General features: G+C 29.5%; 1 protein-coding gene across 2 annotated transcripts; it reads right to left on the reverse strand.

The window, feature by feature from the left end:
* Nucleotides 1-144: 144 nt before the first annotated feature.
* On the reverse strand, nt 145-6,606 carry nAChRbeta2 (nicotinic acetylcholine receptor beta2). Of its 2 annotated transcripts, XM_011638321.3 has the most exons (12): nt 6,277-6,604; nt 5,499-5,647; nt 5,319-5,363; nt 5,116-5,225; nt 4,721-4,901; nt 3,923-4,079; nt 3,651-3,778; nt 3,280-3,455; nt 2,677-2,829; nt 2,252-2,364; nt 1,785-1,897; nt 145-1,570 (listed from the first exon to the last, which is right to left on the reverse strand). In XM_011638321.3, the coding sequence occupies exons 1-12, from the start codon at nt 6,326-6,328 to the stop codon at nt 1,367-1,369; spliced, it is 1,581 nt and encodes a 526-aa protein (XP_011636623.1). In that variant the 5' UTR covers nt 6,329-6,604; the 3' UTR covers nt 145-1,366. The 2 variants fall into 2 exon arrangements, with proteins under 2 accessions (XP_011636623.1, XP_088934528.1); XM_089078402.1 differs by having other exon boundaries at nt 5,116-5,363; nt 6,277-6,606.
* Nucleotides 6,607-15,875: the final 9,269 nt, after the last annotated feature.

Here is a 15,875-nt window from a genome sequence, read left to right on the forward strand (position 1 = left end):
TTTGTAAGATATTCTCGATTATCTTTTTTCTTGTTCTAAATTTCAATCAAGATCATAAATTTATTCAAAATTTGGTATCTTGTACAAAATCGATTTATATTTATTGTTTAATTACTTCTTTGAAGGAGTTAGAATAAACATAGATTTTCATTTATTGTAACTTTAATAACATTGCATTCCCATATATAAATACAATTCTTTACATATTCTGTTCGATCTCACTTGACAAACTAAATGTAGTGCCAAAGTCTGATCAGATTGCGATAAGCGAGTAATTTAATAGAATTTTTATTTTGAAAGTGATTGATCGCATGTAACTTGATGATCATGGTATGCTAATGAAATTGAAAATAAAGTTACCTTTGTTTTTTGTAGCATAATCTTATTAATCTTGACGTAAGATTTTGTATACAAGCCGTCAGATTCGTATTTTATCTTTTATTTCCATTATGTTATTTTATATAAATGCAGCGCATAAAATATGTGTATTTTTCATAATGAAGATAGAAACTTCTGAATCTCATATCGCAGCTATATCGAATCTGATATGATAGAAATAAAAAAATCAAAATTTTTCTTGCACTATATGTTAAATCTGTTTTTTATATAACATTATTTGCAATAGTATAGATAGTAAAAAAAATGTTAATTTATTTTTTACTGTGCATTAATAAACGCACAATTACATAATTTTTATAAAATTATTAATAAAAATAAATTATAAATATATAAAAATTTGCTATTTATTAAGAAATCACATCTATTGAGAGAACATTTTGCATTGAAAGAATATTTTTACCAATTAAGTGAACCTGAGCTTTTGAGCTAAGGAAAACACAATATGTTACAAAAAAAAATACTGTTGAGTGATTAGAAGCTTTAATAAATAGATCTGTTCTTTGCAATTAACTTTTCTATATTCTCATTTTTTATTTTTCAACACTTAGATACTTATTTTGAATACAAAAAAATGTAACATAATGTAAGTACAAAAAACAGATCTAATTATCTTAACTGTAATCTCCATTTTTCTATGATCGAAGATATTAAGTGAAAGAAGAATGTTGTTTATGATGTTTATGATTACGGCGAATGATTGCTCCAAAAAGTTTCTGCATACCTTAATTGATATTTTCTTTTTGTGTCAACTGAATGAATACCCTGATGTCATAGATTTGCAGTAATCATATATTTACTCTTAATAAAATTAACTATTTGAGAAAAATTGAAAATTAATTAGTTGAATTATATGAAAAAATATGCATAAATTTTTTGAGAGAGATAGAGAGGGGGGAGGATGTCGAATATGTTTTAACGGAATGCGGAGTGCGAATTTTACCATGTCACTTTATATGTGCCATGATAACTAATCCTCAAAAGTCCCATTCGGTGGTAACATATAATTGCGATATGATATAGCAGAAAGTCGTTGGTCCACAGGTTCCCGCGTATCGTATAGACTAGGTGCTTGACCTATTATTCCCAGCGTGCCCCCAATACACGCGATAGTGAATATCCAAAGAAAGAATCTGTCCAAAACCATAGCTACGAATTTCCAATCTTCTATAACCTAGTAAGAACAGAGAGAAATGTTTTTAATATGAAATATTGTTAAGACTAATTTAGATTTGATATATTATTATTAAATTACCATTGATTTGATATATTATTATATAATTTAGATTTGATATTTATTATTATTAAATTTAGAAAAAAGATATTAAAGAAGATGTAAAAAACAATATTGATGAAAATGATGTGAATCTTTTAGGTAAATTGTTTACCTCGTTGTCTTTGTCTGCGTCTTTTATGTGTTGAGCAATGAAACGCACGCCTTTAAGAGCTGATATGACATCTGGAGATAAATGTTTTGGCATTGTATTCTCGCTGTCTGTAACTGAAATAATACTTAATTAAAGTAATACATTGTTTTGTATCAATTTTACTTTGTTTTCTTTTCACGTTTTCAAGAATATACTCAACATATATGACGTCCAAAATTATTATATCTTTATTGATGTAGACTGTTATATATTAATATCTTCATTGTATATTGATATATTCTTATTATTATGAGTATATTGCAGTGATGTATGTACATAATAAACATTTGGACAAATTTTTATAAACAAGATTTCTTTTACTCCACAAACACTTGTCTATTTACTATCAGCGCAAACATTGTGAAAAGACACGTTTCAGAATTAAGCGATAGAAAATTATTTTCTGACACAAATAATGAAGATATTACCTGATGCGTGCGGTACGTGTCGTGCATCATCATCTCTAATGCTTTTGTATGTCGACGTAACACTTTCAAATGCATCTGGACTTCCTTTCAGTTCTAAAGGATAGTCACTTACACTGTCACAAAAATTGAAAAAAATAGAAATGATTTATACGTTTATATAAATAAAGTACTGTCACATAGTAGGGCATTTTATTATTAAATGTATGTATATACATGCATAAAACAATAAGAAAAACTCGTTAACTTTAATATTAATAAAATCCCATTCTATATATATATATATATATATATATATATATATATATGTGTGTGTGTGTGTGTGTGTGTGATATACATGTAAAATATTTCTTAATTATAGTTCATTTAAAAATATTTTTTTCAGTTAAAAGACTAAAATATTTTTAGAAAATAAAACGGTATTTTACCTATAATCGATTTCATTAGTGTATCCGCTATCCATATAAGCATCATCATATTCTGGTGTAGAATACGGCGTGCGACGCATCATCAATGCTCTCGGCATCCAATTTAGAAATACTTGTCTCACCCAAGGTGACATATTATGTGTGGAAGGAGATCTACAACATACAATATTATTTTATTTACTTATTATGGGGCTATAATTATATTACAATGAATATATTCTAATTAATTTGTGCAATTATTATTTCTTTGATCTGAATCTGAAGAGAACATTGAGTTATTAATAATTTACTGTGTCTAAATATTTGAAGTAGAAAGTTTAATTTTAATTAGAGAGATAAAAGAAAAATCGTTTACATTAAAATACATTTCAATAAAATTTGATTTTTATCTGTAATACAATTTTCATCTTAAAATGAATTATTGCTTCTTAACAAATTAAATTCACCTAATAATTTAATTTTTTAGTCTCACAAATGAATTTTGTCCATTTAAAATATTTGCGAGATGTTCATTCTTGAGCTACGTTATGTATGATAGAAAGTAAAAAAAAAAATAAAAATTAATTAATCTTTTTACAATACGTAAAATGCATTATAACCTACCGAAAGTGTACGTTCAAGACGCAGACAGTAATCCAAATAGATAGAGTGACTAAAATCATAGTGAACAATAGATATTTTCCGAGCAACGGTATAGCCAACGATGTTGGCGGAATGATCTCGGCTAAGAGCAGGAAGAACACCGTCAATGAAAGGAGAATGGAAGAGCATAATGATACCTGCATGAAAAATGTGAAGCAATAATATATTTGCTATAAAACCACAATTAAATCTTTTTCAATGCTCAATCAAAATTAATAAGATGGTGCTTTTACATTTGTTATATCGATCGAAGTGCATTAAATTTTGCTATTAAAAGGATTTTCTAAAACAAAATATATGTATATGCACAAACTTAAACGACCTGTACTTACTTTCTCACCGGAATCGCTGGGCAGATAAAAAACAAGCACCGTTAAAAACGTGATGCCAACGCAGGGTATAATAAGATTGACGGTATAAAATAGAGTTTTTCTTCTCATCGTAATATTGAATGTAATATCTGTAATTAAATGATAATTATCGCCTGACGAAATTAGCTGTAAGACAAAATAACTTGAAATATCTCCCCTACAAATCTCTCCTAGAATGAATATAATTTTATCTCTTTACTTTGCGTAAACTTCAAAATTTTGTTAAATCTTACCTGAATAAGGTTCTTCGCAGCATGGATAATATTCTTCGTTGCGTGCTGCTGGTACTTCCAGAATATCCCACTCCACTGATAGATAAAAATCGGTGAGATCTATGCCGATCGCAACAAGATTACTACCAGGCTCCTGCTTCATGTGCTTCAAATCTACCTGTAGGCAAAAGACTTTACAAAGCACGTTTTCGAAAGACGTCAGACCAAAGCTACATAATCTAAAAGTACAAAAAACATATTAAACGTTTGAGACTTTGATCAACAAAAATAAATATTCTACATTATATAAAAAAGAATCGAAAGTAATGGATACGAATAAAACAGCAGACTATTTATAAACAGAAATAAATTATAAGATGTAAATAATTAGAAATAAATTGTCCTAAAAAAACGAATTTACATAAAATGTATCTTTTTTTTAATTTTTGACTAATTTGAAGTTATTTATATTTATCCAATATTCTAATTCTCATTTTGTATGTAATTACTGTAATATAAATTTTATTATTTTTATCTTTAATTAAGTTTGAAGGCTATTTCATTAGCATTTTAATCATCTTTCTGATAAGCTAAAATTTAGTTGACTTTAGTTGAAGATGATTTTGTTATCTATCTTACTTGATGAAGTTTACTTCGTGAAAATATGATTTTTATCACACAATTAATTCTTTGATTCATTATAAGAAAATTAATTTTAGACTGATCAAAAAATTTTTAATTAAAAAGATTTAGTATTCTGAAATATTTTACATTACTTGTGTACATGTAAATATACATGTAAATATACATTGTTATAACCTGAGCGCCGTTGTAAGTCCACGAGCCGAATTTCATAATACATGATTGCTCATCGAACGGGAAATATTCCACATTGATTTCACAGGATGACTTATAAATGGCCGGCGGTTTCCAAGATACCTCGCCAGTATATTTTAAAGTGGCCTTCGTCATTAATGTTACTTCGTAATTTCCATCCGCGCTGTTTAGCAAAACGAGAAGAATATTAATTAAAAAAAATTTCTTTTTATAACGCCTCAGTTTTCATTATTATATTAAATGTATATCTGTTTTCTTCGAATTTCCATTGAATTTCGACGATTGCGAATTCATTTTTTTTTTTAATATGGAAACTTTGTGATACAGAAAAACACAATCGTTTTTCTGCAATTTACAAAGCGTTTTTTGCAATTTACTTGTTGTATAGAACAATGTCCGGGAGCCATATGTTCTCGGAAGGCACATATAACATATCTACACCACCATACTCCTGTGGATCCCACTGTAATTTATAGTCAAACCATTTCTGCAAGGAACAAACGGATATCAGTTTGCTGATTGCCTGACTACAATGTTCAATTACTACTACGAGAGTGAAACAAGCTAACACAAAACCGACCTGTTCTACCCAGACGTTGGTTGTCATCACTTGATTCTTTAGATTCTGCAAAATCAAATATTAATTATTAATTTCTACACCAATTTTTTAAATAAATGTGTAAATTAAATAAAATGAATAAAATTATGACAAAATTACAATGCTAAGTTTCGAACACTGAAATAGCATCAATTTGTATACCATTTCTATTAACTGCGACAATTTTAATCCCAGCCAAACTGTTAGAGTCTCTGTATTATTAATAACAGGACGTATCAATCTATTATAATTGGACAGTAAATCGTCGTAGAGTCTCTTTGTATCGGGATTTGCTTCGAAAACTTTGCTCCCTGTGCAAAAAAATATTTATATTGAAGTATATTTCAACAAATTATTTTAAGATCCGTTGAAGAATTTTATTGGAAAAATATAGACTATATGCATATTTTTTTCTTTAAATATTATTTGGAACAAGCTTTATTTAAAAATTTTTTTATTGCATTTTATATAATAGAAAAAATAATAAAAGCATGTGTAATGTAAAAGCATGTAGCAATAGGAAAAGTAATTAAAAATAAGTAACAATGATATATTTATGTTGTAGAATTAATAGGTTATTGAATATTTTTTGTATTTTCAAGAAATAAAAAATTTTAAAATAATGTCTTTTTAAATGATTTGTTTAATTAAAAATGTGTTTATTTTAAAAAATATTCCTTCTTTTAATAATTGGATATATTTAAAATAATCTGACAGAATATTTTATTTCCCTTTTTTAATCACAAAACTTTCTTCGTTTTATTAATGTAGAGATATATATAAAAATAACATTTTTTTTTTTTATTACGAGCCATATTAAGGTCACCTTAATAATCACTGTCGCAATTAATGGGATAAATATAGGTGATTGCTTTTGATATAAGATAAGATTATTCGTTTTCTTGACTGTTTTATTCTGATAACAGACGAATAAACTTACCGTAAGCGATACCGAAGACATTGAGCAAAACTGTTAGCACCGACGTCCGCATTTTTTTCGGCAGTGTTTACAAATGCGTGCAAAGATAGAACACTCGCGAGCACTCCCTGCGGTAGGCTCTCACCCTTTGGTACATGTACCTTGGCAGTAAATTTACAAGTAAGAGATGTAAAAAAAGCCAAGAAGGCAAAATAACAGAAACACTTAGCGTGCCGAATGGTGGCGCACGATCGGCGAAACGTCAGGCGGCCAGCATCCCACTGGTCCACGATCGATATTCCAACTCGTCGCCATGACGCTCGCGCCGTTCGTTTAGGGCGCGACTTGTTCTACTGGCATGCAGGGGTAGTTCGCGCCTGTCTGCATCTGCGCGCTTCGTACGAAGACGAAAACGTGGAAATTGAGGAGATTGCGATTCTGAAATATATTCAAGCCGTTGAGAGACAGAGTGAGAGAGAGAGAGAGAGAGAGAGAGAGAGAGAGAGAGAGAGAGATTTTGCCAAGGATTGAAGCCCGCATAATTTCGGTGAGCTCGATTTCCGATGCTATGAGTACGCGGAAAAGAGATTTTACACCAATCGCCGCTCATTCATGAATCACAAATAAATATTGGGATTTATTCGTGGTATTTTTATATTAATGTCTTGATAAAATAATGTTGTATTTCACATAATTTGTCTCTCTTTCTCTCTCTCTCTCTCTCTCTCTAGTATAATTTCGTTGTATATTTAAGTCATAAAATATGAAAGATATGAAAGATAACAGCATCATTTCAAAGAACTTTAATAAAAAAGATATCTAAATAATAGAATTTTTAATTAAAATATTTAAAAATATTATTTATTTATCTAGACATTTTTTAAAGGAAGAAAATTAATAATTATTAATAATAATACAAAATAATAATTGGTATGGTGGCAATGTAATTTAATTTATAAATTATAATTATAATTTATTACAATAAATAAAAAACTTTGTGGGGAAATAATCTCCAGAAATGTAAACAATTATTAAGACTTTTATATATTTAATTTCAACTGCACTTTGTATGAGTAGATTTGTAATATTTAAAAATTTTGTGATACAGATATTTAACGCATTATTAATTTTTTTGAAAATTTAGGTTTAAGTTAATTATGTAATGAGTAAAATTATAATGAATGAATATTTTGTTAAATATGAATCATCGAATAAATATTCAACTGTCACTAAACAAAATAATGTTTATATCAATTTCTTAAACTAATCCAGCTTAACAATGAAATATTGATGCAATATGGAATAAGTAGTGCTTTGTGCCGTTGTATTTCTCTTCGTACTCGTCTATGTTCGCTTAATTATACTACTTGCACTAAATTTTAATATGGAAATATGCCACAAAACGCAAATGTCCGACGCAGAACGACGATTAGTGCGAAATAAATCGATTTTTGGCATCGCATGACATCGCCAAATCGCGCCGAAAGTCACACGCCAAGTGAGTCGGACACGAGAATTCCATTTGGATTTATCAAGATCCGCGTCATTTAATGTGCCGCTGTATAAATTCCTTAAAAGCTACCTGTCGGAAAACATTCCCATTCAGAGGAACCGCGGGGCAAATCGTTCCCGAAAACGAAGATCCCTCGAGTTGAGATGTGACTTTCGCTTAACATTCCGTAGGGTCGACGCAGATTTGTGTTCATAATACCGCCGAATAATGCGCCGTATTTCCTCCAAAGGAGGGTGCAATTATGGCGTAACATCTATCTTGAGTGGTACGTAATGTAGTGATGTCCTCGGACGCCATGTTGTCTAGAAGCCGCTTTTGTGTACCCAAAACTGACCGATCAACCGGATTTGTTTGACGTTACGAATACAAGAAGCTCTCAGGAGAATTGCTAAATTGATTAAATTTATGATGTCGATGTTCATGTATATTTGTTAATTTATTAACAAATCGTGATTCTTGGATGGAAATAAATTTATATTACGTATGCGCGTGCTGTAGGAAGTGAAGGAGGAGGAGACAAAGGAGGAAAAGGGTGGACGTATATGTTGAAGTATAGGATGAAAGTACTTAAGTGCTTTAGATACTTACTCATCTGCTAACGCCATTGTTAAAACACAGCAAGAAAAATTCTTCTTTACTATTATAAATACACGCACATACACACACACACACACTCACAGACACGCGCGCGCGTGTGTATATGATATAAGTCATTAGACATCTTCTCTAATATTTAATGTTTCTTGACAAACGATATGCAATAAATGCCAATATTACTTTCTATGATAACACTTCCCTAAAGTTTTTGAAGATGCTTTTTTAGTAAAAAAAAAAAAAAAATATTTATACAATCCTTTTTGAAATGATCATACATAAAAGTTTTACATAAAAAAAAAATACCATTACTTCGATGCAATAAAATCACTTGTGTTAATATTTTAAATAAAATATTTTGCAGTAACATTTTATTTATATAAAAATATATCAAAAAGGATAGCATAAATATTTATTTCAAACTGTATAAATGTTTTTGTATAAATATTTACTTCAAAATTATATTTTTCAATCAATTTCAAATAAATTTTACTAAAATTTTAATATGTAGTATTTTTTTGTTTTAAAAATTTGAGTATGCTTTATCTTTCTGTTAAATTAAAAATAACAGAATAAATAAACTTTTGAAAGAATTATACACGTGTTTCTATACTCAATTTATATTTTTTCTTTATGATCATTGAACAAAAGCTTTCCACTTTTCACACAAAATTTTATTATACAAATCACCACTTCAGAAAATTTGAATGGGTGTCTGTGATATGAAAACAATACAATTGTATCTATTAATGCATTTTTCATTCAAGAGATAGCTTTAGGAAATGTAGTAAACGTATATAATAAAAAAAAAAAATAAAATTTGAAAGAAGTGTTGTATGTATGAAAGTGACAAAAACATAAAATTTCAATATTTTTATCATAGTATACTTGTTTCCTCGTATTGTGATTTAAAGAATATTTTTCTGTTTTCAGAAATATTAATATAACAAAATAAATACACATAAGTATATATATATACATTTATATATTTAATATAAAATAAATAATTCAAGCATTTCGATAGAGCTTTTAGCACTTATTAATGTTTTTAATTCTTATATTTATTAAATAGATTAAAAAAATATATTTTTCGTTAGTAAAGTCAAAATGATATGCTGTTTATTTATAGTCTTTGAAATATAGCAATCGAAAATTATATTTTTCCCTATTATTTCGATAATATCAATTAAATTCTCGAAAGAAATTTTTATTGCAAAAAATATTACTAAAGAATATTTTTATCAGTCAACGTACAGAATAAACAAATATATATATATATATATATATATATATATATATCGGTTTATTTTATATTAAAATGTGATTGTAAGAATATATTACACTTATTTTTATTTATAATAAAAATTATGAAAAAGTTATAAATTATTCTAGATCGCATTTAAAAAGAAGTTTAGTAGCAATTTAGAATTTGAAATAAAAAAATTATTTAAATAGATAAATATAATTAAAATATAATTAAAAAAATAATAACAAAAATCTCAATTTTTTTTATATAAGAATATTATTTGTTTTATTATATCATCTGTTTCATTTGTACTCTTAATAAAAATTTAATTTTTATTTAGAACTTGCATTGCAATAAAACTTTATATAAATCAGATTATATAAATTATTAGATTATTATATAAATCTTGAATACTTTAAATATTTATTTAAAAATCCGAGATTTTTGTCATTATATTATTTCTTAAAATTACGTTTCTATTAAAGCATATTTCTACTTTACATTTAAATAATTTTTAATCCAGATTTTAAACTGTCACATAATTTTTCTTTGTATTATTTTTAAATGCAATTTAGAATAATCTGTAAGTTTTTTTATAATTTTTTCATTGTATGAAAATATGAAAATTATAAAAATATAATATATCCTTAAATTTATTTGTCTACAACTTAATACCGCTTTTGAAGGCTGCATTTTTAACAAAATAGAGTACAAATCTTAATTACAAATATATATGCTTTATTATTAAAAATTATAAAATGATGACAGATCTGATCAATATTTTTGGATTTTGGATGATCAAAGAATCCGTCATTGAATTCAACTCGCGAGTAACATCGGTGACATCGGTGGGTGATAAAATATTAACTCGCTCGTTGAGAAAATTTGCGACCAAGATCTTATACGAGACAACCTCAGCGAGAAAGTGACGTTCCTCCAAGTCGGGCGGCGGTGACCAGTCATGGCGGGGACGGCGGGCGATCGACGGGCGCGATTATCGATCAAGAGTACGTAAAACACACATACGTACACCCGGGCCGGGGCACTTAGTGTATGTTTGTTTAGTGCCTTTTACGGCTATATCCGTGTGACGTCGCCTGTATTAGGCAGGGGCCAGTGTCTGGCACGTAGTTGAGGGTCCTGCGGCGCCGCGCTTCGAGAGGGTCATTTATAACTGTTATCGTGAAACTTACTAGCCCACTTACTACCCTCCTGCTGTCTGGTCCCTTCTCTCCTGCGCATGGGAACCAAAGTCGCGGCAGAAGCAGCAGCAGCAGCAGCAGCAGCAGCAGCAGCAGCAGCAGCAACGGCAGCAACAACCATTCCATCACGGTTTCTTTTATCTATCGATCGTACATCGCGACCAGCGGATACTGCCTCACTCTGAGTAATGACACTCTTGGATGCGATCGATGGATCGCGGTACACACTACCGTACGTCCGCTTTTATAATTTCTGCATTTTTGCCAGACGACCCAGCGATCTAGAATAGCCTTAACCGTTAATCTATGGACAACGTGATTAATCTGCCGGCGCTGCTTCCGCCGACGCAAAGTGCTAGTATTAACTGTACTTTACGTCACACAACAAATTCTGCTGATGCACATATTATTTTAAAAAATAATTAAATACATAGACAAAAAGAGAGCACGAGTGTCGACTGAGAATTATAATATATAATCAAAATTATAATAATAATAAAGTTTATTAGAATATGCATTTTAAGAGCGATAATTAATGGGCTAACTGTGTCGTAATGAAAAATATTAACTGGGTTAATCTGTAGTGGGCATGCGGCAACATTAATGGATAATAATTCATCGATCGAGAAATAAAAGCTTGTTTGCCTCCATTCAATTTCCATAATTTTCCGCGGCTTGTCTCTAAAGAGCCAATAACCGCCCAAAGTATGTGTGTACTTTAATTACTAAAGATAATTACGTCATCATAAGCTGTTGAGGAACAGAGGTTTACTATGATAATAGAGTATACTCAATATCTTGCTGAGTTATGCAGCGTACGCGATACTGCTACTGCTACTGTATATATATATATATATATATATATATATATATATATATATATATATATGTGTATATATATATATAATTATATATATAATTATATATATATATATATATATATATACATATATATAAATATATATATATATATATATATCACCACACACACAGATGTATCGCGTATATATAAACCGTTATGCCTAAGTTTTGTGTGTGTGTGTGTGTGTGTGTGTGTGTGTGTATGTTGAGCTAAATTATCTTTTAAAATATCAAAGAGACAAACTCACGAAAAGAGAAACAAACTTAATGTTGTAGAAATGACATAATTTAAATTAATATAACAATGACATCGCTGTCATTTTTCATTTCGCACTTCTCCTTGGCTCAATGTGAATTATATAAATTAATGTAAAGAGTTTATCAAAAGTATGGAAACTTCTTAACATTTTGGAAAATAAGCATTTCCGAAAAAATATTTCGAATAAAAATTATATGGTTTTGAGAGGACAACATAATTGTGATATTGATTCATTCTTAGATGATGCCACTGTCAAGATTCTATATGACCATTCTTTTAAATGAAATTATATATTTTTTTGTTACGTAATGCAATTCCTCTAATTATTCTAAATAAAATATAAATATAAACATACAAATATTAAGGTACAATTGTTAACAAATCAACAGAAATATTTTATTTTAGCATATTCTAACATAAAATATAAACTACCTCGTAAACTATTCATTTTTTGATAATTGTATTTTAATACTTTGTGTACAAAGTAATGAAACAAATCGATATAGAGAAAACACACAGTTGTTTAAAAAAAATATATATATACTTATATATATATATATATATATATATATATATATATATATATATATATATACACACATAGTTTTTTTAAAGCAATTATATATTTTCTTCACTCTAATTGACTTATTTCATTACTTCATTATTCATATTTCTTATTCATTATTCATTATTAAAAGTATTAAGATATGATTATGTGAATGGTTTACAAGATATTTTATACTTTATGTCAAAATATACCATAATAAAATATAAAATATCTCGTAAACACTATTAACTTTTTGATATTTGTACCTTAATACTTTTAATTCAAAATAAAGAAATCATGTTTCATAACAAAACATATGTGATTTAATTTAAAAAAATGGCGACTAATATAGAATAATCTCAACAGTGATATCATTTGCGAAAAAAATCGATATCATAATCATGAGGTTTCCTCGAAACTTTACAACTTTTGTCTAAAATATTTTCTTCGAAAATTCTTATTTCCCGAAATATTAATGGCTTTCCATTAATGGATTACTTTCAACAAGCTCTAAAAAAATATAATGAAATATATAAATAAATTTTAATATAGAATTATTTAACATAGACTCTATACATATAAATATAAATCAAGACTCGAGAGTAAATAATGGAGTAAGTGATTTCATGTACGGCATGCGGTCTAATTTTTGGGAACACGAGTACCAATTCGATTTCGTCGATTTCGTTTCATTTTCACACGGTGATGCAGCTCTCTCTCTCTCTCTCTCTCTCTCTCTCTCTCTCTCTCGCTTGTAACGTTTATCCCATTCGTGGTGTCCTTCGTTTAAACATTTCCCCGCGTATAATAGGCCGGCATGGACAATCATTTCGACGAGCGCGCGTTATCTCGCGCGTATACAATACATTAGCAATTTTCACAGTCGCGGCGCGAACCAACCGCGTTTCCACCGATCGATCGAGCGCTTGCTCTTCTATCCGCTGTCGGGGACGAGCGACTCGCAACACGCGACTCGCCCCTGCATGCGTGCGTGCGAACGCATACAAAAGCCCGGGTGGAATAATTTATTTAGCTCGAGCAATGCAATAATGGCGAACTCGCACCGAGTGCAAACTGCAGAACGCGTTCATTACCGCGATCTCTGGGCGAGAGTGCACCGCGGCGTGGACAAGAATGGAGGAACGCTTGCGAGGGTCGCGCTGTTGTCGCGCGGGGGAGGCGCGATGGCGGATGGGCGATTCTTTGAAAAGAAGAGGCCGAACAATTTATAATCCCTAACACCCGGTAACACCCGGTACCAGCACCCGAGTGCCAGCGACACGAGCGAGTTTTTTTTTTTCTTTTTTCTTTCTTTTTTTTTTTTTTTGCGCGGAATGTCTTTCCGCGCGCGCGCGCGCGCGCGTTGTTTGTTTGTTAATTAATTATCTCTTCTCTAAGCCGAGCCGATTTTAATTCGCTTCTGCGGACGTCGCCGATCGAACAATCGGACAATCCTGAGAATCGCGGCGAAGACGGAATAGCAGAGAGAAGCGTAAACATACGCGCTTGAAACGTTTAATGCCTGCGATCCACCGGCTAGTCGCAACACGGGGTTTACTAGATATTATCGGCGATATTATCGGCGTTAGGTGCATCGGTACCCCCAATTGCGTCCCGCCCCCGTAATATTCGATTCTTGTTACCAACTGCTTCTCTCGTTAATGTATACACGGATGTACTCCTCGGTCCAGCATCGAGATGTTGTGAAATTTTCCTTTAATTTCGAGGAACGAAGAGATTGAACGGACACCTGGTTTCATCTCTGATTTTTTTCTCCTTTAATCTAATTGTAAATATTATTAACTCTTTTAATTTTAGAACTGCACAAACTGAAATGCACAAATGCATGCACAATTTATTTGAGACTTGTACGTAATGTCTAGTTCTAGAACATAGTTATATGTAGAGAATTAATAAAATATAAAATAAAAGTAAATTAGAGATAGGTTTTTTTTTAAAATAAATATTGAGACACGCAGTTTTTGAGTTGGAAGTAATTAAAAATATACAGAGGTTTTTTAACAAATTAAGTTTTAAAATAACAGAACTTTATTCTTCATTTAACTTCAGGCGAACTTTACTTTAATAGGATTGTAATTTAAGAGTTAATTACAAAGCTCTTCAAAGTTAAATGTTGTAAAAAGTTATAATTTTTACTTGAGAAAATAAAAGAAACCACATTTAAATTATACCACGAATTTCTAGATGAGAACAAATGTAATGTGATAATTTTTGTAATATACTATGTTTGTATATGTTTAAAAAAAATATTAACTTTTTTCAAAATAACGCTCAATAATAACAGATAAAATAATTGTAATATAATAGGCTTTGAATGTGAAATTTTGTTTATATCATTTTTTTCTTGTATATGTCGATTGTTACGATTATCATTGCACTGTAGCATTTTTGTGCTCTTGTCAAAGTTATATAGATATTTGGCCATTGTGATATTTGCGAGGACGCGTACTTTGATTCGCGAATTTTCAAAATTAACGGAGCGAAGATCGTTTAAATCACATTCGATTGTATTTTTCAATATTACGTGAATAACAACGCATGCGAATAGGTGTCCCGAATGCAAAAGGTTTTATTCGCTGCATTCAATTTCCCATTCTCTCTGCATTCTCGTTTCTTATCCCTTTACACTGCAATCGTGCGCGGAACGTGTCGCATTCGATAATTGCTATTAGCGGAGTGCCACATTTTTAAGCTTATAATTCGTTGATATATTAACTAAAGAATGGAAAAATATATAATTATTACGGTTTAATGCATCGAAATTATAACAATAAATCTAGCTTGTATTGTGCATAATATATGTAGATAACAGAATAACGGAAAGAATGCAAAGTAAAATTTTAGATACGAGAACAACGTCCTTTTTATGATGTATATATATTTTATTCATTTATTTTTAAAACTTATATATATATATATATATTGTGTATATGTAATATATACAATACACTGCTAATAACAATCTGTTGTTCAACAATTCTGTGTATATATAATATACATTTTATATATATATATATTGTTTACACATTATATATATATATATATATATATATATATATATATATATATATTGAGTATATTATATATACACAGAATACTGTTATTAGCAGTGTAGTGTATATATTACATATACACAATACACACACACACACACACACATATATATATATATATATATATATATACGTTTTAAAAATAAATGAATATTACAATATATGCATATATTGTATATATGCAAAGTTTTTTTATATACAATTTTACGTTCATTTTACATCAACGACTATCAAATAAAATGACCATGAGAAGTTCAATACATTTTGATTAAAACAATTTGATTAAATATGAAGTGAACGTTTTGATTAAATCCTCAGAAAGTT

Source organism: Pogonomyrmex barbatus, unplaced genomic scaffold (assembly GCF_055798465.1).
Source record: "Pogonomyrmex barbatus isolate J1 unplaced genomic scaffold, ASM5579846v1 scaffold23, whole genome shotgun sequence".
NCBI classification, from domain to species: Eukaryota; Metazoa; Arthropoda; class Insecta; order Hymenoptera; family Formicidae; genus Pogonomyrmex; species Pogonomyrmex barbatus.